General features: G+C 42.3%; 1 protein-coding gene across 1 annotated transcript in view; it reads left to right on the forward strand.

Annotated features, from left to right (window-relative positions):
• The window catches only part of LASP1 (LIM and SH3 protein 1), a 59,524-nt gene extending 33,566 nt beyond the window's left edge, over positions 1 to 25,958 (forward strand). Inside the window, exons 4-7 of the mRNA XM_031966167.1 lie at positions 1,009 to 1,116; positions 19,282 to 19,435; positions 20,127 to 20,251; positions 22,242 to 25,958. Of these exons, the coding sequence (XP_031822027.1) occupies positions 1,009 to 1,116; positions 19,282 to 19,435; positions 20,127 to 20,251; positions 22,242 to 22,415 (561 nt within the window). The 3' untranslated portion in view covers positions 22,416 to 25,958. The remainder of the gene's footprint in view (positions 1 to 1,008; positions 1,117 to 19,281; positions 19,436 to 20,126; positions 20,252 to 22,241) is intronic.
• The last annotated feature ends 1,386 nt before the right edge of the window (positions 25,959 to 27,344 follow it).

A 27,344-nucleotide genomic window follows, 5' to 3' on the forward strand; every position in this document is an offset into this window, starting at 1 on the left:
AAATTACATAGTTTTTTTAAAGTGTTTACATGGTATTTTACAAATATTATCATATTTGATCTTTACACTATCCCTGACGGGTAGATGGTATTTATCATTCTGCTTTACATATGGGGAAAATGAGGCAGAAAGAGCTTAACAAGTGACTGAAGTAGGATTCAGATTCAGCTCCTTCTAATTCCAAGTGTAAATAACACTATCACAAAGTTGCCTCCATTTTAAGCTCAGTTTAGCCCTATTTCTGTATATTCCCAGGGAATTCTCAAATCTTGGTCCCTCAATTGCCTTCTGCATCTGGAAATTCTTTTCATTTTTTTCTAATCTCAGTTTTTCTTATTGTAGAACTACCCAGATTTCTGCTAAATCTCCAGGACTAGATGGTCACTATTGGCTTCTTTAGGATTGCCATGTAAACACTTAAGGATCATTCCAAGGCAGGGATTCTTCATTCCTTTGGTTCTGTGGACTTCTTTGGCAGTCTGGTTAAATTTGGGGACTCCTTCTCAGTGATGTTTTTAAAGTCATAAAGTAAAGCACGTGAATTGCTAGATTTTACCTAGAGATTATTGAAAATAAAGATTTTTTTTCCCCCCTCTATCTGAGTTTACAGAGACTCTGTAATTTATCCATGGGTCCCAGTTAAGAACCTCTGTTGAATTACGGTCTGTTTTCTCGCTTCTTTTTTCCCATTCTAATAACCCTTTCTGAAGTAAGCCCCAAAGTGTTGGCAGTACCAGTCAGAAGCTGGTGGCTCTAGCTGCTTCCTATCTATTGGCCCAACCCTTGGTGTTGTGGTGGTCACTTAATAAGATTTGTGAGTACCTTGCAGACATCATTTTCTGACTTTGGCATCAGCCCAGGTGTTTGAGATAGTGGAGCATCTTCCTTATGTCCTTTGATCTCTGCTCCCCTCCCTCTTTCATCTCCTAAGGGCCCTTCTTTGGGATCCCTTCCATTCCTCCCCCATAGTTCCACCTTGGAGCTCACTTTCTTTACTCTCTCCTCTAGGTGCGTTACAAGGAAGAATTTGAAAAGAACAAGGGCAAGGGCTTCAGCGTGGTGGCCGACACACCTGAGCTTCAGAGGATTAAGAAGACTCAGGACCAAATCAGTAATGTAGGTTTGCCCCAGCCTCCCTCCTTCTCACCCACCTCTCATTGCCTGGCACATAGGGGAGAAGCTAAGGGCTCAGTGCTTCCTGAGACCTCTTACCTCCTTCTCAGTCCCTGATCAGCCCCTGGCAACGGAGGGAGGGGCTGTGTGTGTATATGTGGGGGGTCCTTCACACTGAGCCCTTCCCTCCTTTCTCAAGAACCAGGGATTTTTGATATTTGGTGTTTTTTAATTTTTATTTTCCAAGGTTGGATTATGAGATGAGGGATGGTCAGCTTGATTAATAGGCTCATTTTGCATTTGGGGACGGGGGTGAAGAAGGCAAGACTCTCTGTCTCTCTATCTGTTTGGTCTCCAGCTTGCTAAGGAAGCAGGAACTAGGGAGGCCATCATTTCCTCCCTCATGCTGGGTTCTTACTTCCTTCCTGTGTAAAGAACCTGGCCAACACATCCTTACCTCAACACCTCCTGACACCCTACCACCCCTCCCCCAGATTCTAGCAGCCCCACAAAGACAAATTCACCTTCCCCAAGTCCTTTTTAGAGAGGCGGAACGGGAGCAGTGCTGAGAGAAAGGGGTGCCATCAGCTCTCTCCTGAGCCTTGGGTACCTCTGAGCATGCAGTGAGCGGTTGGGTACCTTCCTGGGCTACAGGTTGGACTGTGGTTTCATGCTGACCATTCTTGTTAGCAAAGGAAACGGGCTTGGTGTTTCCTGCCTGACACTGCGAGAGAGAGAGAGAGAGAGAGAGAGAGAGAGAGAGAAAGAAACGGGGGGGGGGAGGGCTCGAGGGGGAGAGAGAGAGAAAGAAGGCAGAAGATGGGGCGATGGAAAGGAGTGTAAAAGGGTCTTTGGGACCTCCTGTTTCATGACCTCAGTTGGAAGACAGTGTGGATAGGTATTCTGCCAGCGTCAACACTAATGATAACAGAAAACATTTATGTAGCATTTCATTCTATATCTTTCTTCCTTCTCAGCTAAACATCTAGGGGAAAAGTTCTCTACACTTATTTCTACATTTCCTCTTATTTGTTTGCTTGTTATCCATGCCATTCGATTATGAGCTCCTTGAAGACAGACTAATTTTTGCCTCATTTATATGTAGGCATATATGTATATATGCCTGTGTGCCAGGTGTTGTGCTAAATAAATACTTTCCATCTCATTTGATCCTCACAAGAATTTCCCTGAACTGGTAGATGCTGTTATTATCCCCATTTTATGTATGAGGAAACTGAGGTAGGAGTTAAGAGGTCACACAGCTGGTAAAACATTGAGGTCAGTTTTGAACACAGACGTTTTTGTCTCCAGGCTCTGTTCTGTTCACTTTGTCACCGAGCCGCCTCAATTCTATATTTCATCACTCTATGTATTTGCATTTCCTCCCTGTACCTGGAGGGCATGGAGAGTGACTGAGAAGAAAGCCTCATTTCTACAATTATTTTCTCTATTTGGAGGGAGCTGGAAGCCCAGAGAATTTCATTGCTTTCTTAGAGTCATCAAAAGAGCTAGTGCTGGGGCCGGGGCTGAACTGCGAGTCTGCTGCAGTCCTGGGCCTGAGCCTGTGGGCTCTCTGTTGCTGCAGCCTCCAGCCTTCTATCCACCTTCCTGTAGGAGGAGGTGGGAAGGACAGAAACGGAATTGGAACAGTACCCATTAGTCTTTTCACCCCGCAAAGCATTGGTGTGTCATTATTAGGTAAGAGGGTGGTTTGCTAGGGGAGGAGGTGCTTAAATCCTTTCCCTCTGCTGGGGTTACCCTGAGGGGTCACCATCCAGTCCCCCTAATATCCTTCACCACACCCACACAATCCACACATTCCTCTGTGGCTCTGTGACTTAGATCTAGCCTTAGGGATAAGAACTGGACCCATAATTTTCACTATTATGGCATGCTGGAGATTTTTCCAGTTTTTATAAGAGACAGGACTTCCTGATTCTAAAGTTGACTTTTCTCACAGTGTCATGGTATATTTCTGCATTACACAATAAATTAGCCTTTTAACCTGCTTCTAGAGCCTAAATGGCTAAGGTTATGTTGATTTTCAAATTATATATATTTTTTTAGAGCCTCTAATATGGGGAAAGGAGATAAGGGAAAGATAGATAGATGTTGAGGATTGCCCAGAAAGTTTAGGGCTGCCACAACAGGCATTCCTGTAGATTTCTTTTTTTTTTTTTAAGTATTATTTTTTGTTTTCATATCACTCCTGTTTCCCAATATATCCCTCTTTCCTTTCAGATAATATTTTTTTATCATGAAAACTTTTCATTATTTGGCCTATGCTTATGTACTCTTGACTTTTTGGCATTGCTACTATATTGAGCTGTTAGGGTGACCCTAAATTCCTAAAGCTTTCTGTAGTCCCAGGGGGAAGAAAAACCAGAAGGGCATTGAATTATTGATTTAATGACTGTGTTTGAATCCTCCTGCTATTTGTTAAATGTATAATCTTGGGCAAATCTATTAACTTCTCTGGGCCTCAGTTTCCCCATTTGTAAAGTATAATGGTTATATTATTCTCTATGGTCTTCTGACCCACTTCCTCTTGGCTCTTTTCTCCATATAATTGTCTTACTCTCTTCCTAAATAGTAAGAGATATTAATGTTTAAGGAAAACCTACCTGGGAGCTAGAGCCTTGGAGTCTAGGTATCAAAGCTAACTATAGCAGAGACATTCACACTTGGAGAGATAATAATCAGTTGCAACTCCTATTGCCATTTACTGATTAAGTCTTTTTGAGGAGGTATTGACCATTAACTGGACCGGTTAAGTAGTATTAAAACTCTTTTGTTGTTTCCCTTCTCTGAGAGATATTGACTTAACTAGACTTGTTAAATGATAATAAGTTATTTAGCTGGACTACAAATAAGGAAGTTAGGAAGTGAAGTTTTTAATAAAACCTCTTCAGCCAAATGAAGATCCACCACAGATTTTGAGAACTTTTTCAGCAAAGGGCCACATAAAGATCTGTTTTATTTCTTTATCATACCTTTTTTTAAAAAAATTAAAATTGTTTTACTACCTTGATTCACCCACCTTTTCCACCTGATTTCATTTTCTAATGTCTTTTTTTTTAAGTGTAAGAAAAAAAAAAATCACAAAATTTCAAAATTGAAAAGGACATCAAAAAATCACTTAGTCATAGACTTTCCAAGTTGGGAGGGATTTTCCAGGATGGCTTGGACTGGTATGAGCAAGATCCAAACCATTCTGGAAAGTCCCTCTATGGAGGAACATCCATGACCTGTGACCATCCAGAAAGGTGATCTACCCTCCCAAGATAGGTCATTCTAACTTGGGATAGCTTTAAAAGGCATTTTCTCTTAGGACATCAAGCCCAAATCTTATTTTCTGCCATTTCCTCTTATGAGAGCTCCTAGTTCTACCATACTGAGTCCTCCCAGTCTGACAATAATTCCTCTTCTGAATGGCATTCTTCCAAATATTTGAAGACAGCCACCAGTCCTTTCATTTTCAAGCTGAGAAAACTGATGTCAGTTAACTTGTTCTGTGTCATGAAGCTGGTACCATGACAAAGCCAGGATTAGCATCTGGGTCTTCAGCCTCCCAGGCTTACAGGTCTTTTCTGTGTACTTTCTTAAACAGATAAATCCTGAAAAATTTGGGATTTACCATTCAGAAGAATTTATGCTAAGTTCTAAAAGTAGTCTTAAAAGGATCCTCTGAGAAGTCCAAATTAGGAACTATTGGGTATACAAATTCTGTTGGTTCATTCCTGTAGTTATGGGATTAAAGGTTGAGAGCTGAAAGGAACCTGGAAGAACATGGAGTTCTGTCTTTTCATTTTACAGTGGAAGAAACTGAGCCACAAAAAAGAAAAATAACATGGGTCACACAGATAGTAAGTGAGGGTGGGATCCAACCCAGGTCTAATTGATTCCAAGTCCAGTGCCTTCCTAGTGTAAAGGGCAGAATGTTGCTTAAAGAAGCATTTTGGCCATAGGTTATAGGACTCTAGATTTAGAAATGTAAGGGACCCTAAAGGCCATACACTCCAACTCCCACCCTCATTTCCAGATGAGAAAACTGAGGCTTAGAGAGATTGTGAATTATTCAGACACTGCTACTAAATATTTTGGGCAGGATTTGAATTCACTTCTTTCTTACTCCCATGACCTATATTCTGTACCCTCTGTCTACTCCACTACATACCTATGTCAGTGGAAAGCACCTGCCTCTTAAGATAGCAGCCCACCTTTCTTCCAGCTTTCCAATTGCAATCCTTTTGTAACCTGTTCTGGTAAATTCTTGAGAATCCTAGATTTGTCCATTTACATATAGAAATTCTAACATAATTATCTTTTAGCATGCATAGAAATGCCTTTAAATGAAGGCAGAACATTTTAATTAAAATAGATAATTTGTTTCAATAACAAAACCTTGTGGTTAGTTAATTGTTCTACATTGTATCTTAAGTTTGATCTTTTAGCAATTTTTTTTTCCTTCTCAGGAGTATTTTATTTTTCCAAATACATGTAAAGATATTTTTCAGCATTCATTTTTGTAAGACATTGTATTTTGAATTTTTTCTCCCTCCCTTCTTCACCTCTCCCCTCCTCAAGATAGCAAGCAATCTAATAATAGGTTAAACATGTGCAATTCTTTAAAACTTATTTCCATATTTCTTATAGTCAAGAAAAATCAGACCAAAAAGGTTAAACCCATGAGGAAAAAAAATGAGACTAACACAAAATAGATGAAAATACTGTGCTTTGATCTAGATTCAGTCTCCATAGTTCTCTCTCTGGATGTGATGGCATTTTCCATCCCAAGTCTATTGGAATTTCCTTGAATTGCCTCATTGTTGAAAAGACCTAAAAAGTCCATCACAGTTGATCATCACATATATCGTAAGTTATTTAGCCATTCCCCCAACTTATGGGCATCTATTCAATATCAAGTTCTTTGACACTACAAAAAAAGGCTAGCATTTGCTTTCTTTTTAAAAAAAAAATTAATTTCATTTTCAAAAGTAAAAGTATTTTTCTTTCCTACCCACTTCCTCTCCTCCACTGGGAAAAAGAAGAAGAAAAATCAAGTCTTGCAACAGATGTGTATTGTCAAATAAAACAAATTATCACATTGGCTGTGTATTAATTATAAGTTTCATTCTATATCTTGAATCCATTGCTTTCTCTGTTCAGAAGCTGGGTAACATGCTTTATGACTATAGGCCTGGTGCACTATCCATTGTGCTATTCTTCCAAAATTATTACATTGAAATTATTTTTATTGTTATATAAAATACATAGATATCTTTATACATGTGTATGTGTACAATACACACACATACATCTTATATATCCACAGTATACACACACACACGTACCATATATACACACTATAAGTCACATATGCACACACATATATATATATATATATCATATATGTAAATTCACACACACACAGATATGTATGTATGATATACTTAGAGGAACCTTAGTCACCAGAAGGGAGGAGATACATGCATATAACATGTTCTGTCTCTCCCCCTCTCCCTATATCTATATATCTCACATGTATATACACCCTTTCTCTATGTGTATGTTTGACCTACAAGCTATGTTAAATGTATTAAAAAATCTCAATATGGGTTTAAGCTCTTTGTAGCTTTGGAACACTTATTATTTTTGTGGTTTTGCCATGGAATATATTATTACCAATTTCATCTTTATGGAAACTTTAGCACTTTCCAAAGAATAGATCTTTGAGATGGGCTGGGGAGGTAATAGTGCTAATATTTTGCCTTCTGGATTAAGAGAGGGCTCGACTCAGTAGCCTCTGAGATGCTTTCTGGTTCTTCCCTCTGATCATTATGAATGCAAAGCATTTTATACACATCATCTCCCCTGGCTGAAATGGGCTTCAGCCCCCCCCCCCCTCCCCCTTCCCTGTTTTCCTTCTTCTCTTCTTCCCCTCCATGCTCCCCATAGACACACACACACACCTGTCAGCTGTGCTTACACATGAAATGAGCCATTTCCATGGACTGATGGACCGTTGCCATGCACGGAGTCAGTCAGACCCTTCCTGCCTGCAGTCCTTCTGTATGGGGACGGCCAGCTCCTGGGCCCTTTGGGGAGGAAGCCTGATGATGAGATGGGCTCACCCAGCAGGGGTCAGTAGGGGCTGGAAGTGACCAGGGAGCTGCACTTACAGGTTGTCCATCTTGTGTTTTGGAGATCAGCCTTAAACAGGGAGTGATCCTCATATCTCCTTGTCTCTTTATCAGCCTCTTAATGTACTCGTTCTGTTCAGTGAGATTTTGTTCTCTCTGTACCCCTCTCACAAGCTGTGAGCAAACTCATTCAGTTCAGGCAGTGGAGGTGTAGGAGAGAGAAGAAAGTAATTCAGGCATTTCTTGCTCCTCCTGCCCTACCTGTGGAGGTGGGCTCCTCCCTGAGGTGAGGGCCCTGCATCCATCTGCCCTCATACTACCTACTTACCCCCTTCCAACCCAGAATCTCCCCTGAGATCAGATCTCCTTTCTTCCTTGGAAAAGAAACACCCTAGGTCTCCCTATCCCCCAGACCAGAAAGCGGAAGGGCAGATAGGCAGCCAGCTCTGGGGAAAGGTGAGTGAAGGTGAGAGACCCTTTTGTCACAGAGATCTGAGGAGAAGACGGCAAGGTATCAATTCCATTCATCTCCTCATTCTTCCCTCCCCCATCCATTCCATTCTATTATTGAAACCATGGAGAAAAGAATAGTGTTTGTGGCAAAACTGGTCTCTCAGATGCTCTGTTTTGACTGAGACAGAAAATTCCTGTTTCCTGAAGGCTTCTGGACAATAGTGTGTCTACAACTGCCTGCCCCTCCACTCCCAGCTTGATCCAGAGCAGGAGAAGAACCATTGCTCCTGATTTATCAGTTGTAGACATGAACCTCCTCTCTGGTCCCCTTGTGCAGGGATCTCCAAGATCTCTTTTTGCTTTGAATCTCCAGGAGGAATCCAGGAGAAGGAAGAGACCATAGCATCATCTTCCTGGTCCCCTGCTCCTCCTGCCCCTCATGGGGGACCAAGTGTCCCTCTGTGTTCCATCCCAGGCTTTGTCACTGCATACCTCCTCTCCCACCCCCCTCTCTGACAGTGTTCCTTAGCCCTGACTGTGGTCAATAACTGTTGTTTAGCCAGGAGACATAGAGATCCAGTTGTTATCCGATTGGCTGCAGCTTCATTAACTCTAGCCTAGCTATTAATTTTTAAGTCCCAGCTGGCTAGACGTTAACCCTTTCCTTCCTCAGCAGGCTGCTGGTAGATAGATAGAAAGAGAAACAGACCTGCCTGAGGCGGCTTGTAGCAATGGCTGGGCACATCCCCATGAGCAGGGCTGAAGGCTCCTTTTCTTGCCTCCATCCCCAAACTTAACAGGCTTCTCTCTCAAATTTCCCAAATACAGAATCGAGTGCCCCTGGGGAAAGGGGAGGGGATTTCCTCCCCCCTTCCATCCCTTCCTCCTACTGATTTACAAATCAAAATCAAAACCCAATGCTTCTTAAGACTTCTACTCAGTCCAGTGGGTCACATAAGGGGGAAGGGGCAAAACCAGGCCTTCTTCTTACCCATCTTCCCCTTTTAAAAAAAAATCCTTTAAAAATGTCTTTTGTTATTGCATCACCTACTTCTGAACACATCTTCCCCTTGGGCAGCTAGCCTTTTCTGGAAACAAATATTAAAGAAGGAAGGAGGGAAAGCCCAGTTAAGTGAAACCTACCAACATATTGACAGACCGTGCAATTTTCCATATCCATATTCTCTCAGACTTTTAGACTGAGATAAAAGCATCTATTGAGTATATACCAAGTACCAGGCTAACATACAAACAAACTTGTTTTATCGATAATTTTTATTTCCTATTGCTTCCCCATCTGTAGTTCGCCCTCTCTCCATCCAAAGGAGATCAGTATGCTGTATTCATTCTTAACTCCCCTGGAGTCGAGATTGGTTTTTGCATTGATTGAATTCCGACTTTTCTTCTTCATTGTGGTCATTGTACAGCTCTTTCTTTGCTCTGTCACAATATCCCTCACCGCCTTCCCTCTCTTTGTTTTGTCCCCTTACTGAGTTTAAGGAGCGCTTTAGCCACTGATGATGAATGACTTAGAACGGTCACTTGTCCACTGATGGTCACTTGGGACTCTGAAAGGCAGGAGAAGGGGGTCTGTGCTACGGGCAGTGAGTGCAAGGGTATATAGGCAGCTGATTGCTTAGGGAGGTAAGTAGAGAAAAGCTAGTGGTCCCCTTATTATTCGGCTCAGTATACCTGAGCTGGTTATCTGGCGGTCTCTTTGTTCATGGTCTTTTCCTATATCTTTATTTTTCTGCTTGTCTGGATCTCTCTTGGGTAAGGAAGAGGATCAGACTTTGCAATCTGCCCACCTTCCTTCACAGTACTGTCCAAAAGTTGATCTGGATCATCCAAATATGTTTTTTTTTGGATTAAGTGAAGACCATGGTGAGACCCTTCCTCTTCTGAGTCTCAGTATCCTCATGATCAGTGATCCTAGGAGCCAGTGCTTACTTTGTGCAGAAAACTGGGCTAAGTGTAAGGAGAGATGTACATCACTTAGTAAATTAGCATTTAATAAGCCCCTACTATGTGCTTTTGTTGTTCAGGTTCAGCAGGTTCAGTTTAACTCTTCATTTCAAACCCATTTGGGGTTTTCTTAGCAAAATTACTAGACTGGCTTGTCATTTCCTTCTGTGGTTCATTTTACAGATGAGGAAACTGAGGGCAACTAGCCCAGGCTTACATGGCTAATGAATATCTGAGGCCAGATTTCAACTCGGGTCTTCCTGACTCCAAGCCAGGTGCTCTATCCATTCTGTATGTACTAGGCTAAGTGTTGGGACTACAGTGCAGAATGGCAGGTGGCCCCAGCTCTGAAGAAGCTTACTAATGAGAAAAGATTATATAAAAGGAGACTGAAAAGCAGGAGGGGCTAGAGAGGGAAGATACCCAGCTTAGGGCAGGCTGGAAAAGCCCAGACAACTATAACTGAAATGAAGAGATGGCTGGCTTGGGCGTCCTCCTTGGCTGGTCTTGGCAGGAAGAACTCTAGTTCCTGTTCTCAAGGAGTTTGTGGTTTGTTAAGTAAGGATTAAGATTCAATCAAACAAACAAACAAAAAAAACCCAAATTCCAAAAACAACCATAAATTAAAAATAAAGATTCAATCAAACTTTTTTTTCCCAATCATATTTTTCTTAAATCAATCTCTCTCTCTCTCTCTCTCTCTCTCTCTCTCTAAATTTATATAAGTATATAGTAGCTTATATACTAGGGGATGAGACTACAGTGACAAAAAAAAGAATCATTTCTTGCCCTCAGGCACCTTATATACTTCATTTCCATCTCCGATTGCCAGACCTTTGCACTGACTGTCCCTGATGCCCAGAATGCACTCCCTCCATAACGCCACCCTATAACATCCTCTGTTCTTTTGAAACATAGCACAACTTTTTTGTAGCGGCAAGGAACTGGAAATTGAGTGGATGCCCATCCATAGTTCAATAAGTTATGGTAAATGAATGTGATGGAATATTATTCTATAAGAAATGATGAGTAAGGTGATTTCAGAGGTCTGGAGAGGCTGATGTGAACTGATGCTGAGTGAAATAAGCAGAACCAGGAGATCATTGTACATGGCAACAACAATACTATACAATGATCAATTCTGATGAATGTGACTCTCTTCCAACAATGAGATGATTCAAAGCATTTCCAATAGACTTGTGATGGAAAATGTCATCCCACACCCAGAGAGAGAGAGATCTATGGAGACTGAATGGATCGAAGCATAGTATTTTCTCTTTTTGTCGTTGTTGTTTATTTGTTTTCTTTTTTTCTTTTTTTGTTTCTTTTTTAGTTTTTTTCCTGGGGCAATTGGGGTTAAGTGACTTGCCCAGGGTCACACATCCAGGCAGTGTTAAGTGTCTGAGGGCAGATTTGAATTCAGGTCCTTCTGACTTCAGGAGTGGGGTTCTATCCATTGTGCCACCTAGATGCCCCCCTTTTTTTCTTTTTTTGTGGTTTTTACCCCTTTTGATTTCATTTTTCTTGTGCAACATGACAAATATGGAAATAGGTTTAGAAGAATTGCACATATTTAACCTATGTGGGATTGCTTGCTGTCTTGGGGAGGGGAGAAGGAGGGAAAAAAATTTAGAATACAAAGTTTTACAGAGGTGAATATTGATAACTATCTTTGCAAGTATTTAGAAAAATAAAATACTATTAAAATAAAAAGAAACATAGCACAGGAATTACTTCTAGATTATGCTTTCCCTGGTTGAGGAATCAACTGCAAATACCTTCCCTTCCCTCTCAAACTGGCTTTTCCTTACTGGGGCAGCTAGGATATGTAGAGGATAGAATGCTAGCTCTAGAGACTCATTTTCCTGTTTCACATCCCAGCTGTGTGATGCTGAACAAATCAATTAATCCTATTTGCCTCGGTTTTCTCATCTGTAAAATGAGCTACAGAAGGAACTGGCAGAACACTCCAGTATGTTTGCCAAAAAAATCTTACTAAATAGGGGTCACAAAGAGTTGGATAGGACTGAACAATAACTAATTTACTGGTACTTTATTTATTTATTTTGTATGCTCAGATATGTTATTGAGGGACTTGCTTTTTAGAATGTAAGGTCTTTTGTGAATAGGGTTTATTTCATTCATTGAATTTGTGTTCCAAAACCCAGTATATAGGAGGCTCTTAATAAGTACTTATGAATTGGTTGATTAATCAATCAACAAGGTATTTTTTAATTAATCAGGGGAAATAATACGTACAAGTATAAATTTATCCAAAGTAAATTACAAGGTTGTTTTTTCATGGGTGGGCGAATGAAGAGGAACTAGCTGCAGGGGGGGAGCAGGGGGTGATATTTAAATTGATTTTTGAAGGAAGCTACACATTTCAAAGCGGGCACAGGGGAGAGGAGCAAGTATATTCCAGGAGGCCGAGATAGCCTATGCAAATGTTCGGGAGCCTGGAAATGGAATGCTGTTATAGATAGCAAGAAAGGTTGTGTGGATGGTGGAGAATAATATGTAATATGTCTGGAAAAGGAGGCTGGAGCCAGGAGCCATTAATTTATTTATTTACCTATATTTTATGAAGTTGCTTGCTCTGGCCAAGTACTGTGCCGAGCACTGGGGTAAGACAGAGAATTTGTATTAAACATGTTCCTTATGGAGTTTGGAGGCTGAGAAAAGAAAGGAGACAGGCTAATAATAGCAACAATAGCTAATGTTTATGTAGCATTTAAAGTTTGTAAAACATCACATCTATTTTAGCTTGTTTGGCCCTCACAACAACCCTTTGAGGTGGATACTATTATTATTCCCATTTTACAGTTGAGGACACTAAGGCTGAGTGGGGTTAAATGACTTATCCAGGATCACACAGCTATTCCTTGTCAGGACAGTATTTGTATTCAAGTTTTCCAGACTCCAAGATGAGAATGGATATACAGTATGAGTAACAATCTGAGCAGATCACACCATAAAGAGCCTGGAGTGTTTTCAACTCTAACCCTATGATTCCAAATAAACATCAACATACTAAAAACGTTAGATGAGATTAGAGATGGAGATTGCTGCTACTAGGAAGGAGTAGGGGAGACTTCCTAGAAAAGGTGATATTTGCGGGGGGAAGGGGGGGATCGGGGGTCGGGTTGCAATATCAAATGATTTGTAAGGGCCTCTCTAGCCCCACCCTTTGCAGATATTCTTCTATTTCATCTGTGAAGACTTTTCCTTCTTCCCTGATCTTATCTCCCTGTGAGTGTAGGAGTACAATTTTGGAGAGATAATGTTAACCCTGTCTTCCCTTCCCTATATGCCTCGGGGAAGCAGGGGATTGTCTGGGAAGGTAGGAGGGCTATCACTTAAAAAAATTTTTTTTCTTTTATTTTTAATACACATTGTTTTATGAATTATGTTGGGAAAGAAAAATCAGAGCAAACGGGAAAAACCATGGGAGAGATTAAAAAAAAAAAAAAAACAGAAAAAAGAAGTGACCATAGCCTGTTTACAATGTGTTCCTGGTTCTGCTTGTTTCACTCAGCATCAGTTCATGTAAACAGGGCTGTCCTTTCTTAAGATAGGAAGGCTGTTATTTCTAGTCTCTTGATCAATGCTGATCACCCTCTGATCCTCTGGACTAATGGAGAGAGATACAAAGTCCCAGATAATCCAGAAAAGCAACCATAGCAAGATAGATATATATATATATATATATATATATATATATATATATAATATTATGATGTTAATATAATATATAATTAATATATTAATATAATAATAAGATATATAACACATAGCATATATTAATCTTCTTGGGCTTTGGAATGTGGGAGGAATTTCCACACTGGAAGTACTCTGCATTGATGAAATTACAGGTCTGGACCTCCTTCTTCTCTCTTCCCCCCCATTATGTAGTAGGCACTACACTAGGTGCTAGGGGAGACAAAAGACAAAAATCATTGTTCATGCTCTGAGGGGTTTGTTCTGTTATGAAAAAATGGGGGGGGAAAATGAAAAAATGGTTCATATATCTATTGCTTTGAGGAACTATGGGAAGAATGTTGGATTTAAAGTGAGAGGTACTCTATTAACAACAGTTGTCTTCTTGGGACTCCCTGGAGGCAGCTTGGTGAATTAGGAAATAGAGCACCAGGCAGGAAGATCCGAGTCAGACACACTAGAGCTGTGTGACTCTTGGCAAGTCCTGAATGAGTCAGCCTCAGTTTTTCTCAGTTTTTTCTTTGTTAAAGGAGGGAATTGAACTTAGTAGGTTTTGGGTTTTTTTTGGATGAGGCAATTGGGGTTAAGTGACTTGCCCAGGGTTACACAGCCAGGAAGAATTAAGTTTTTGAGGCAGGATTTGAACTCAGGTCCTCCTGACTAAAGGGCCAGCACTCTATCCACTGTGCCCCTTTAGTGTCTTCTCCTAGCTCTAAATTTATGATCTTTAGTCACTGGTTAGGCAATCTGCATGCCGCTTACTGGTCATGTGACTACATGCACTTAATTCACGGATATCTCAGTTTCTTCTCAATAAAATGGGGATAGAAACACTTGCACGGCAGTTTTGAGTGACGTGCTTTTTGAGCCTAAAAATATTGTGGAGGGCCAGCGAGGTGGCGCAGTGGCTAGAGTCCCAGCCCTGAAGTCAGGAGGACCTGAGTTCAAATCTGATCTCAGACACTTAACACTTCCTGGCTGTGTGACCCTGGGCAAGTCTTACCCCCAATTGCCTCAGCCAAAAAAAGAAATATTGTGGAAATGTATTGTCATTGTACTGCCCAGGAGGAGAAGCTGAAGGACACCGATTATTATCTTTGTTTGTTATTAAGCAGATCATGTGGGTTATAATGGGCCAGGTGCTGAATGTGCCTCTAGTCCTGGATTTGGAGTTTGTCCTGCTCACCTCATAAAACTTCCTGGTTCTAAAGAACTCATTCTAGTTCTCGGGTCAGTTAATGTCAGCAAAGTTGCTAGTGATAGTTATCTCCCAGGTGTGAATGTCTCTGCCCTAGCTAGCCTTGATACCTGGCTCACAGGGACCTGGTCCTTGAGTAGAGCCCTGCTCAGCCTGTCCTGGGGGGGGGGGTCCAGAGCTCAGACCCAGCCCAGCCAGGCAGGGCTTACCGCTTCCCTCAGGGCTACCCCTCAGGTAAGTGTCTGGGTTGGGGTGCCGGGGCCCCCTCTCGGGGCTACTCTGACACCGGGGCCACATTGCCAGCAGGATTGGTATCCCTGGCTGGGGGAACCTCTGAAGTCATAGATAATAGATTTAGAGCAGGCAGAGATCCTGGGGAAACTGACACCAGCACACAGTCACACATGGAATCCTGGGTTTCTCCTGCTTGAGTTCTCTTACCAGGGAAGGAGAACTTTCTTTTTTCAAAAAAAATTTTTATTAAAGCTTTTTATTTTCAAAACATATGCATAGATAATTTTTCAGCATTAACCCTTGCTAAACCTTGTGTTCCAATTTTCCCTCCTCTTCTCCCACCCCCTCCCCTAGAGGGCAAGTAGAGGGAAAAATCCAGAACAAATTCTCTTAAGGCTCCTGAAACTTAGAGTTGATCCAAGTTGATTTAAAAAAAAAAAGGTTAAATTTTCCTATATTCCCTTTCCCCTGTACAGCTGCACCAGGAGTTGGGGGATGGATTGGTTGTTCCTTTCCCTTTGATAAAAACCTGCCTATGTTGGCAGAAAACGGGGTGCCTTCCTTGTGGTTTTGGCCCCTGGATTCATTGAGGTCACGAAGGGAGTTAACCACATGGGAGCAGAACCAGTAGCTACAAGAGAGGTTTGCAGATAGGAAGCAGCCACAAGTTCTCCCCAGTCAGTACACAAAAGAAATCCTCCTATAATATAAATCATCCCTCCAGACCTCTAACCAGTGAGCAGCCCAACCAGGGTCAGAACCTGGTTCTCCAGAATCTAGATCCACCATTGTCTACTCCTCAAGTGGCTCATTGGCTTGGGGCATTTTAATTAGATTAGTCAAGTAATCAATAGGTGTTTATTCAACCCTTGCTATGTTCCGGGCTACTAAGTGCTAGAGATACCCAGCAGAAACAATCAGTTCCTACTGTACATAAAGTGTTCCTACAAGATAATGCAGAAGAGATGGGAGGAAGCTTTAGAAGGGCAGGTCTAGGAAGGACTTTGGGAGGGGATTAATGTGTTTTGTTTTGTTTTTTAAAGAGCCCGGAAGACAGGGAGGGACCTGCTATTAAATGCTTTAAATGCCAAGGAAAGGAGTTTATATTTGATTGTAGCAGTAACAGGAAGTCTTTGGAGTTCACTGAGAGGAAAAGGGACACGGGAAAGCACCAGGCTGGGGGAAAAGTCCAGGCTTGGAGTGATGAGGGTCTGTGTCTGAGGAGGAGCTGTGTATAAGAGATGCTGAGAAAGCTGTTGGAGTGGATTGTGGGATGGATGAGAGAGAGTTGAGATTGACTATATGGGATGAATGGGGAGGGAGGAAGAAACAGAAGGAGAAAAAGGATCGGAGGGAAAAAGGGGGAGAGAGAAAGAGGAGGGACAGGTTTGGAAGAGATGCTGAAGTTGTGAGCCTGGGTGAGCGGAAAGGGGGGAGTTGGTGTCCTGGACCATAATGGAGAAGTGCAGAAGACAGGAAAGGGCTTGGGGGGGAGAAGAATGAGTTCAGATTATCCTTTTTTCCTCTTTCCTGCTCCTCTAGCGAGCCCTCTTATATAACAAAGAAAAGCAGTTAAGCAAACCAAACCAAACCAAACCAAACCAAACCAAACCAGTGCAAGAAACTATCCACTCCCCCAGCCCCTGTCACAATGGAGGTATTTTTTTCCTCCCATTTTTATTTTTCCAAATAAATGTAAAGATAGTTTTCGACATTCATTTTTGTAAGACTGTGTTCCAAATTTTTCTCCCTGCTCATCTTATCTAAGACAACAAACAATCTGATATAGGTTCAATATGCAATCTTTTCAAACATTTAATGTAAATATTTTTCATTGTCTATTCACTAGGACTGAGATTCACTCCCCCTGCCTCTTACAGATTAAGAAACTTACATATATATATTTCAAAATATGTGTTATTTATTACTTTTGACTCATACAACCCTGGGAGGTAAATATTATTTATCAACCCCATGTTATAAATGGGGAAACTGAGGCACAGGGAAGTTTAAGTGGTTTGCCCAGGATCACACAGCTAGTCAACATCTGAGGCAGGATTTAAATTCAACTCTTGGTGACTTCCAAGCTCCTTAGTTTAGCTACTGTGTCACCTAGCTATCGTTTGAAAAATAACAATAATATAGAATCATAAAAGTTGAGTTGGAACCGACTTCAGAAGTCATTTAATCCAAACCATTTATTGAAGGAATCTACACTATAACATAACTGACTGATGACTTGACCAAAGCTACCTAATTAATGCTTGGTTAAAACCCAGGGAGTTTGGTCTGTCAAGTGATCTCTTTTTGAAAATTTCATTTCATTTTTTTTTTTTTTTTAAGTGAAAAATTTCTCTTCTCTGCCTTTCCTCCTGTGCAGAAAAAACTTATAGGAAATATAGCTGAACTAAACAAATTATTACAGTGCCCATGTCTCTCCCTCCCATCTGCTCCTAATGGCTCTACGATGAGTTTATTACCTCTCTAGTCAGAAGGCAGATAGCATACTTCATGAATCCTCTGGAATTGTGGTTGTTTATGCTCCATTTAGGTCTTTTATGGTTTTTTTACCTTTATTATATCGATGTTATTGTGTAAATTGTTCTGATTTGCTCATTTCCTTCTGAATCAGTTCATCCAAGTCTTCCCAGGTTTAAAAGGCCTTTTTGTCATTTCTTATAGGCTAATGATAACTCCATTACTGTCATTTGTTCAGCTATTCCCCAGTTGATGGCTACCCTCTTTCCTTCTCTTTTCTTTTTTTTTTTAACTATTTACAAAAAAAAAAAAAATCTAGCAATTTCCACCTTCCCTACTCAAATGAGATTTTCAGCTGCCTTGGGATGATTGAGTTGCTATTTGATCTAAAGGCAGAGGGTTAGCTCAGATGACTTCTAAGTCTCCTAGATAAGTAAGACTTGTCTGTTCTGCTTATGTCCATATTGGAGATAGAGTTAAGGGACCTCTGACTTTGTTCTTATTATATTTCCACTAATGCAGGTTCTCCATGTTTCTCTAAAAATGCTACCCTTGTTCCCCAAGTTTGTCCTTTTTATTATGAAGGTCACAAATGTCAATAAAACATAATTTCAATAAACAAGGAAGAACAAGAAAAAAAGAGGATTTTATGGAAACAATAAATTTTGGATTTTTATAACAAATTCTGCACATTGGTTGCATGGCTACCCTGCTGTACCTCCATGCAACTGTTGTTAAACATTTATGAAGCACCTACTATATACTATACATTGTACTTCTGTTTCATTGATGCTCTTTTTTTTTTTCCATGCCATCTTTTCTCACCTCTCCCTCCCCCAAAGTTGGGCCTGGCCATTGGGTTTTTTCCTCTGTTCATTGTGTCCACCTTCCTATTGTCTTAATCTTCTAGTGCCATCTGCTGGACAAGACTAAGGCAGCAGCAAAATCTACCCTCAGCTGATTCTGAACTTCTTAAAATGTCCCTGAAACCCTAGGGGAGTGATAGGTACTGCTGTGGAAGAACTCAGCTCCTTTAGATTTAACTGGACCAGAATTCCACATAAATTGAACTTTCTGTATATTCTTCCAGGGAGAATCAGCCCTTCATTCAGTCATCCAGTACACATATATTTAATTGGGATATTTATTTTGTTTCCTTTGTCTCTCCTGCTAGATTTAAGCTACTGGAGATCTTTTTTTACTCCTGAGGATAGAGTGCCCTCTCCATTGTGGATAAAATAAATATGTATTTCCTGGGGGTCAGAGACGAGAGAAGTCTAGCACCTTCCCAAATATTCATATCCCTTTTTGTGATAGGAAAGATTTAGAGGCAAAGTGGAAGCTTTGGGTGTGGGGGGGGGGGTGTCTGAAACGGTTTTGTTATATGAATGTAATGGGCTTTTGCAGCTGGGAATGATGAATATGAGGAAGTCTAAGAAATGGGAAAAGATTCATCTGCAATAAAGAGAACCATACACTTGGTGAAAGGAAACCAAACTTACAGTAATAACAGTTGTGGGTACTTACACACTGATAAGGGAGCATTTCTTCTCTCTCTTGTCTAAGAGGTGGGAGACGACAGAGGCAGAATGTTGTATTCTTGATCAGAGGAGGTCAGACAGAAGTTACTTATGCTAGACTGTATTTTTGTTACCAGGAAGGGTAGAAGATAAAATAAATAGGTAGGGATGGATGACTTTTAACTTCCTAGGTCCAGGATAGTACCCTTTCCATAACTTATTGGAAACCCTTGTTTGATTAGGACAAAAGAGTTTAAGGATTTTACTTTTCTGTCTATCCCTTCTGGACTGGAAAAAAAAGAGACAGGGGTAGTGTGGGATACATACCCTAGCCCTCTTGTCACTTCTTTTTAACTGTCAAGGAGGTGAGGGAAGTATAGCCTCCCAGCCTTGTTTTACCTGTTGATCTCTTTTCTCTGACCCACCTGTGCTTCTTTTATTTTCCTTTCTCCCCCAGATAAAGTATCATGAAGAGTTTGAGAAGAGCCGGATGGGTCCCAGTGGGGGCGAGTGCTCTGATCCTGAACGCCGAAATTCCCAAGACAGTAGCAACTACCGTCGACCCCAAGAACAGCAGCAGCTGCCACATCATATCCCAGCCAGCGCCCCTGGTAGGAATGGATAGGGAGAAGGGACTGTGGTGAATATGGATGTCAAGAGAGACTTGTAGAATTTTGGAAGAAATTAGATAAATCCCAGTTAGGGAGTCAGTCTGTGAGCCTCTTAATGCATGGTAGTGGATATATACCAACTACCTTGTGACTATTAAAACTTCTCTTCCTTCTGATTTCATCCCCACAGGGTCCTTTTGAGCAGAGATATATTGGTTATCTCTGTTACTATAATCAACTAATCTGCCTTTCTTCTCCATCCTTTCTGGTCCTAACTACAACCCAGAAGCAGGGAACAATATTGGATCAGTGAGGGAAAGAAATAAAAAGGAAATCAGTACTGTCCCCATCCTACAAAATACCCTTTGCCCCCTTTTTTGAGGGATTCCCAAACATGAAACAAGGCCAGATGAATGAATTCTGGCTTGTCTCCTTACCTGGGAATAGAAGGTATTTGGACAGTAGTCTGGAAAGACTTCCTGAAGGAGGTGAGTTTAGAATTAGGAAGAAGAAGAACATGACTTGGGAGAAATCAGATGGAATCCCCAGGCTGGGGAATGAAGGCCCTCAGCCAGTCCACAGGACAGCATAAGGAATGGAGTACTATGAGTAAGATTATGGCGTATGTGTGGTGGGTAGATATAGGGTAGGGGCATTAGGTTTTGTGGCCTGAATTGGTGGTATCTTTTAGTTTACCAGCAGTCTCAGCAACACCAGCAGCAGCAGCAGCAACAGCAGCAGCCATCACAATCCTATGGCTACAAGGAGCCAGCTGCCCCGGTCTCAATACAGCGCAATGCCCCAGGAGCAGGCGGGGTAAGTATGGTGCCCCCCAGAATTACAGTATACTAGGCAAAGATTAACTGGAGCATATTATTTTTAGACTGACCCAATCGTTATTGCTGTCCCATCCACCTATTTAAAAGGGATGGTTCATCCATCAAGAGTATTTATTAAGCCCTAAACACTGGGGATACTCTTCCGGAGATTAGTATGGTACCATGGAGAGTGTTAGATTTAGGAGACATGGGAGCTGAATTTGAGTCCTGCCTGGTCTGCCCTTCACACACTGCAGTGACCCTCATCTGTAATATAGGGATGGACTGATCATACCTGTCCTGTCTGTCTTATAGGAAGGACAGAGGTAAACATGGGTTATAACCACAGAGCAATATAGAAAATGGGAGCAGTTAACTAGGACCAGGCTATTTTTTGGTGACTCAGATGAATCTGGCCTTCTAACACTTCCCTATGACCTCTGAAGTCCCTTCCTAGGACCAAGATTATTATTCCAGATACTCTGCACTCTTATGTGGGACACCAGACACCTTTCTTTTAATTCCAATGCTTGCATTCTCAGGCAGTACCATGACCCCTAGATTTAATCCCTCAAAGTCTTAGTTCCTACATCTGTAAAATGTGTATAATGATAAATTGCCCTACTTATGTCATAGAATTAGTATATTTATAAAGTATATTATTTATAAAGTACCTATGGAGGCAACTAGGGGACACTATGGTGGAAAGAGTACCTAACCTGGAATACCTGACCCCAGACATTTACTAGCAGGGCAAGTCACTTACTTAACCTTTGTTTTCAAACTATAAAATGGGAATAATAATAACACCTACTTTCTAGAGTGATTGTGAGGACCAAATGAGATAATAGTATATTTGTAAGGTGCTTAGCCTTGTCTCTGGCATGTTGTAGGAGATTAATAAATGCTTGTTTAACTGTGATAAATGCTGGGAATGCAGAGATGAAAAATTACTTGGACTTTACTTGTCTTCAGGGAACTTACAGACCATTGGGTGTTAGAATTAATTCCTGTGTGCTGGAAGCAAAATCAGCAGTTCCCCAACCCTTTTTCGAAGCCTTCTCAGGCTGCTAGGATCTGCCAAAAACAGACCTGCATAACTCTCTATAATAATGATGATTATAATTATAATAATGACTGACATCAATTTCATATTTTAAAATTTGCAAAATGCAAAAAAACCCCAAGTCTCAGGCCTTTGTGACTCCAAATCTAGCACTCTTTCCATTATGATGATGATATTCAAACTTTATATAGCTTTGTATATAGAAAGGCAGCAAGACATAATAGACAGAACACTGATTTCAAATCTCTCCTCTGATCAGTAAGTACCCCTACAATGACTCTGAACTTTAATGTATGAAAAATACTGTAAGTACTTCTATAAGTTATCTTATTTGTTCCTCATTACAATTCACTGGATTTTAGGTACTATTTTTATTCCTGTTTTATTGATTAGGAAACTGAGGCTTTTTCCTTTCCATTATGAGGCTTTTAGACAGTAATTTGTCTTTTGGTCCATTGGGGCCATAGAAATGGGCAGGGAGCAGAAAACCATCAGCCTTTTGGCTGCTGTGGACATGCATCTGTCATTTTCCTTTTCCGCTTCTTCCACATGCATCTGTCCTTTTCCTCTTCCTCTTCCACATACACTTGTCCTTTTCTTCCTCTTCTTCCACATGCATCTGTCCTTTTCTTTTTCCTCTTCTTCCACATGCATCTGCTCTTTTCCTTTTTTTCTTCTTCTACATGCACCTTCCTTTTCCTTTTCCTCTTCTTCCACATGCATCTGTCCTTCTTCTTCCACATGCATCTGCTCTTTTCCTTTTCCTCTTCTTCCACATGCATCTGTCCTTTTCCTTTTCCTCTTCTTCCACATGCATCTGTCCTTTTCTTCCTCTTCTTCCACATGCATCTTTCCTTTTCCTCTTCCTCTTCCATATGCATCTGTCCTTTTCTTCTTATTTATCCCTTTCCTCCTCTTCCAGAAGCGGTACCGAGCTGTGTATGACTACAGCGCAGCTGATGAGGACGAAGTGTCGTTCCAGGATGGGGACACCATTGTGAACGTGCAGCAGATTGACGACGGCTGGATGTACGGCACCGTGGAGCGCACTGGTGAAACGGGCATGCTTCCTGCCAACTACGTGGAGATCATCTGAGCCTGCGCCGCCCCAGCTCCCATCTTGCCCACCCGCCCACTCATCTTTGATGCATTCCTCCATTGCGCTCCTGTGAGACGTGAACATGTCTCCCGTCAGTAATTTCTGTTTTTTAGAATCTGAGACAGGTTGTTGGATTTTTCCCACTCTCAGTTTCTTTGGCCAATTTCAACCGTTTTCCTCTCGCTGAGCCCTTCCACCTTCTTCTGTTGGCCTGCTCTCTCTCCCATAGGGATTTCTCCTTTTCTCCTTTCTTTTGTCTTCTCTCTGGGTTTAGCAAATGGGAAATCTTATCCAGGAGGGGAACGTGGGCTTGTGGGGATGGATGGAGAGAAGAACAGGTCAGTGACTCATTGCTCCTCGTTTCTCTCCCTCTTTCCTTTTCCTTGTCTCCACTGGATCTGTTCTCGCCACCCTTTCCACCAAGCAAAATAAACATTCCAGGGCTCCTGCAAGTTCCCATTCCCCCCTCGGCTTCCTCCAGAGCTGGGGCAGGGAAAGAAGGACTAACAGGGTCTTAGGGACCAGGAAGAGGTTTGTCTGTTTCTCCAAGGCAATGCTTGGGTTTGTCCCAGGCTTTTCCATGCGGGGTAGTCCCCTCTTGGTCTCATTCATCTCCATTAGCTTCCATGTTTGGATAGATCTGTGATCTTCATTATCTAAAAGCAAAAAGCCGGGGCCAGGTTGGGGGGGAAGCAGTCCCCAAACATTCCTTCAGTTTCAGGGTTTACCTGTTCTTTCTCCCACCCCGCCCGTTTTTTCCCTCTTCACACTGTGATTTAACCAGCCCATCCTGATTCAAACCGTGTAGCTTAAAGAGTGGAGCTGACCACAGTCCTTGTTTAAACATGTCTTTTAATTAATTCTTCACAAGAAGCTACAGATCTCAGAGAAGTCCATCTCTCACCTTCAGTGCCCCAAGCTAGGACAAGGCAGGGGCTCAAGGATGCCTTCTCCAGAACATCTGCTTCCAGGGGCTGGACCTTGTCTCTGTCCCAGCCCCTCGTGACCATCATCAGGGGAGCAGGGGGGAACAAAGGGAACACCTTCTAGGGCAAGTCTATGGCAAGTCCAGGCCCAGCTTCCTCCAAGGGCTTTCCAGGGACCTGATTAGTGCCTATTCCCACCTCTCATTGCTTTTTTGCTGTCATCTTAGTCCATCATAGAGGAGAACATGGTAAATTGGGATTCTGTGGCTTTGCCCCAGACCGGCTGATAAATGAGCTCTGAGCTTTGCTGACTCCTGGGCAGGAGCCTCCGTGTTTATGGCTCTTCATACAAGGAGAAAAGGGCACCTGTGGATCTGTGGCTTTTTCTGTGTACCTATCTGCCTTCTAATATATGTCTAATGTGGAGATTGGGAAGCAGGGAAAAACAAATCTGAGAGTTATGACTGTTCAAGACCTTTGGATTCCTCCCCTTTCTGGCTGTTCTTCCTCCTCTCCTCCCCCAGATCAAGGAAGCATGTTCATACCTCTGCCCCTCTGTTTTTTTGGGTAAAAATACCTAAATGTACATAATGGTGGAGAAACTGGGAAGGTCCCCTTCCTTTGGTGTATGACTTTACAAATCAAAAAAAGGGCCATCTTATTGGCTTTGTAGAACTGGCCTATTCCCACCTCCCATCCTTGGAATGGGAGCAAAGGAGGGAAAATGGGGATGAGTTCTTTATCCTGAACAGATCATTGTACAACTGAGTACTCTTGCCCCCTCTGACCCTTACTGGCTGTTCAGCGCTCTGTGTAGGGGTATGGAGGACTTTGCAATGGCCTATCAGCCTCTCCTGCCCTAAAATCCCATTTTCTTACACCAAACACCCACCTCCACTTGGGGGTAGGTCCCAGGACAAACCTGATAACTGGAAACTGTTCCCCCAGAGCTGGAGCTCCAGCTGCTAGGGGAGGAATGGGAAGATGGTGCTATATCGAACTTCCCTTCTTCCCATCACTGGCTTGGGAGAGTCAAGCTTCTTCCGGCTCTCTAGGATTGGATCTTCTTCCATCAGCCCTTTCTCTCACTCGGTCCCAGACTCGCTCACCCAGCCTCTTCACCAGTGGTCCAAGGGACAGCGATATTTTTGTGCACGGGACAAGAGTGGAAGCTGTCTTGGAAAGGGTCTGACTGAAGGAAGAAGCTCACTTGGCCAGCACCAAATCGTCAGGGATTTTTCTGTTAAAATGGTTGTGTTTAGGGAGCTTGGGTGGGGAGCAGCATTTCCTGCATTGGCCCTTTCCCTGACGTTGTCCCCGCTTCATAGAGGAGGAGACGTCACGGGATGGGAGGAGAGCTTCAGGTGGGCAAGCTGAGGGGCTCGAGATGCCTGAGGAAGAGGAAATGTCAGCGCCTGGTGGACTTTTTCTGCAGAGGTAGTCCAAGAAGCTAAGCGGGGAACTGTCCTATTACCTGAAAATCTCAAAGCACAGTGTTGACTCTGGGACCAAAGACCGATTGACCGTGCTTGAAGGGTTGGGTCTGGTGGGTGGGAAGGAACAGAGAGAAGGGAAGGCTTTCAGGAAGGAATATCCCGTTTTCACACATCTCAGTTTACCTCTTGTAAAGAGCCAGTTTGAGCCTCTAGACCCCTCCAATCTCTTTTACATAGTCTTTCCCCCAATCTTGGGATTAAGATACAGTGGGATACAGGGTTGTAGTGGATTTCTCACCATCAGTTACTCCCCAAGGAGTATAGTGGGGAGGGGGGGGCAAGATACAGGGATGGGGGGTGGGACAAGAGGGAAGGGGGAGGGTTTCTTATTAAATGTCTGTCATACCTGAGCCTGGCTTAACGAAGGGCTTTCTGGCCTAGTTTCTTCCTCAGTTAAGCACTGTTGCAGTAGGGTGACGGCCTGGGGGTCTCCTTTTCTTCAAGTCCTCATTTCCAAAGCCAATTCTGATCCAGGAAAAACAAAACAAAACCACAACGTAACTGTAATGTGAATCTACTCAAATGGGACCAAAACCAGAAATATTTGCAAGAAAGGAAGATGGTGAAGAATTGTAAATTCTTTGTGACACTGGTTTACTTGTTCTCTTATCTCATTCCCTCTTTTTCCTTTTCTCCCTCACCCCTTTCCTCTTCCCTCCGGAGAGAGGTGTTCCTAGGGGGCAGGGAAGAGAATTTCCTCTCTGCTTGATTTCTGCCTTTTCTCTCACATACGCACTTTTGGGCCTTTGTTTATAGCTGAAAAACACCTAAACCTGTATTTAAAAAAAAAAAAAAGTAAACAGAAATGACCCTGTTAGATTTGCCTCTGTGTAAACACTTTTTCCATATGTGTGTGGCGTGTTCATTTGAAGCTTCAAGTTGTGTTTTTAGTGCTGGGCTTTGGAAATTAATCTTTTTTATTTAGGGTTGTCTTTTTTTCTCCCACCATTCCCTCTTTTTTAAGAGGAGTGGTGGTAGTCTGTTTTGGTTCCCTCCCTGTGGGCATGTGCCCAGGATCAAATTTTTCTGGCCTTTTAAATTCAGAATGGTTGATAGACCCATAAGGGAATCCTCTTGGCGACTCAAATCAAAATAAAAATATAATTTTTACCTGCTGACATGGTTTGGATTCATTGGCTCTGAGATTTTGGTGTGGGCTGTGTGTGTGTGTGTGTGGGGGGGGGGTGTATTTGGGATAGAGGGTTATGGGTAAAGGACACTCCCTTAGACTTAGTGCCCCTAAACTAAGGGAAGTTGACTAGGGCTTCATCCCAGAGTATAAATTTGGAAAATTAAGAAAACTTTAGAAATTTAGAAAAACTTACAGTCCTTCAACAAGACAGGACAGAACGGAAACAATAAATGTTAGTACTTAATTAACAATTATAATTGGTTGAAATAGTAAACTACTAGTCTGCTCCAGTTGCCTTATCACGGGAAATCACTTAGGATTTCCATTACTGTCCGTCCCCCCCTCAAGCTGAATTGTGGGTATGTTGACGCCTATTTGCCCTAGGTGCAAAATGTGCTAGTTATGACTGCTTAAAATGATCTTGATGGACATTGAGTTACAGTCAGACCTGACCGAGTCCCTCCCCCCCATCGGCTACTCCAGGTAGCCTTGGCCAGTATCCAGAGTCTCCTGCCACCGCTGCCCTCACCCCAAGAGAAGGTGAGACTTGATTTTTTCCCTTCATTCACACACAAGTTTCATTGACTCCTGGTAGAGTCCTGAGGCAAGTAGATGAATTATGGCCTAAGCTTCCCTGGGGATGCAAGTACAAGCAGTGGTATACTGGAAAGAAAAAGGCATTTGTGGTCGGACCCTGGCTCCTCCGTGTGACTACACGAGTCACTTGGGGTCACTAAGAAGGGGGATTGGACTAAGCGATCTCTATGGTCCCTTGCTGAAGGCTTAAAGGTATGAGACGAACTTGGAGATATCACAGAGGTTACAGGAAAGACAGACCCAATTGTGCGCTTGCAGTCCGGGGCAGCACCTGGCAGGCTGGGACCGTGCATCCCACAAAAGGGAGAAAGCACCAGGTACAGGATTGTCCCCTCATTGATGGCCTGCCTGCTGGGCTGGGCTTCCCTTCCCCTGAGCCCTGTCCAGCGAGTCAGGTGCATGGAGGCTGGGGTGATGGAGAGCTGGGCGAGCCTTCCCTGTTTTATGCCTTAGCCTGAGCTCTGGGACAACACCCAAGCAAAGAAGAAGGCTTCCAGTACCTAGAAAGACTTTGATTTTGGATTCATCCTCCACTCTGAGCACAAACAAGATCTCACCAAGAAAATCTGAGCTTTGGGAGGGGGAGTTGGAGTGGGAAGGAGATTCAGTGGAGATGAAAAGATCTGTTTGCTTAAGATGCTTTTTCTAACGTGACATCATGGGTGAAAGGATTGTAGTAGAAATAATAGAATACCAATAAAGGGGAAAGAAGGGGCAGTGAATAGAGCACCATCCCTGAAGTCAGAAGGACCTGAGTTGAAATCCAACCTCAGAC

The sequence above is a fragment of the Sarcophilus harrisii genome, chromosome 4 (genome assembly GCF_902635505.1).
Source record: "Sarcophilus harrisii chromosome 4, mSarHar1.11, whole genome shotgun sequence".
Classification (NCBI taxonomy): domain Eukaryota; kingdom Metazoa; phylum Chordata; class Mammalia; order Dasyuromorphia; family Dasyuridae; genus Sarcophilus; species Sarcophilus harrisii.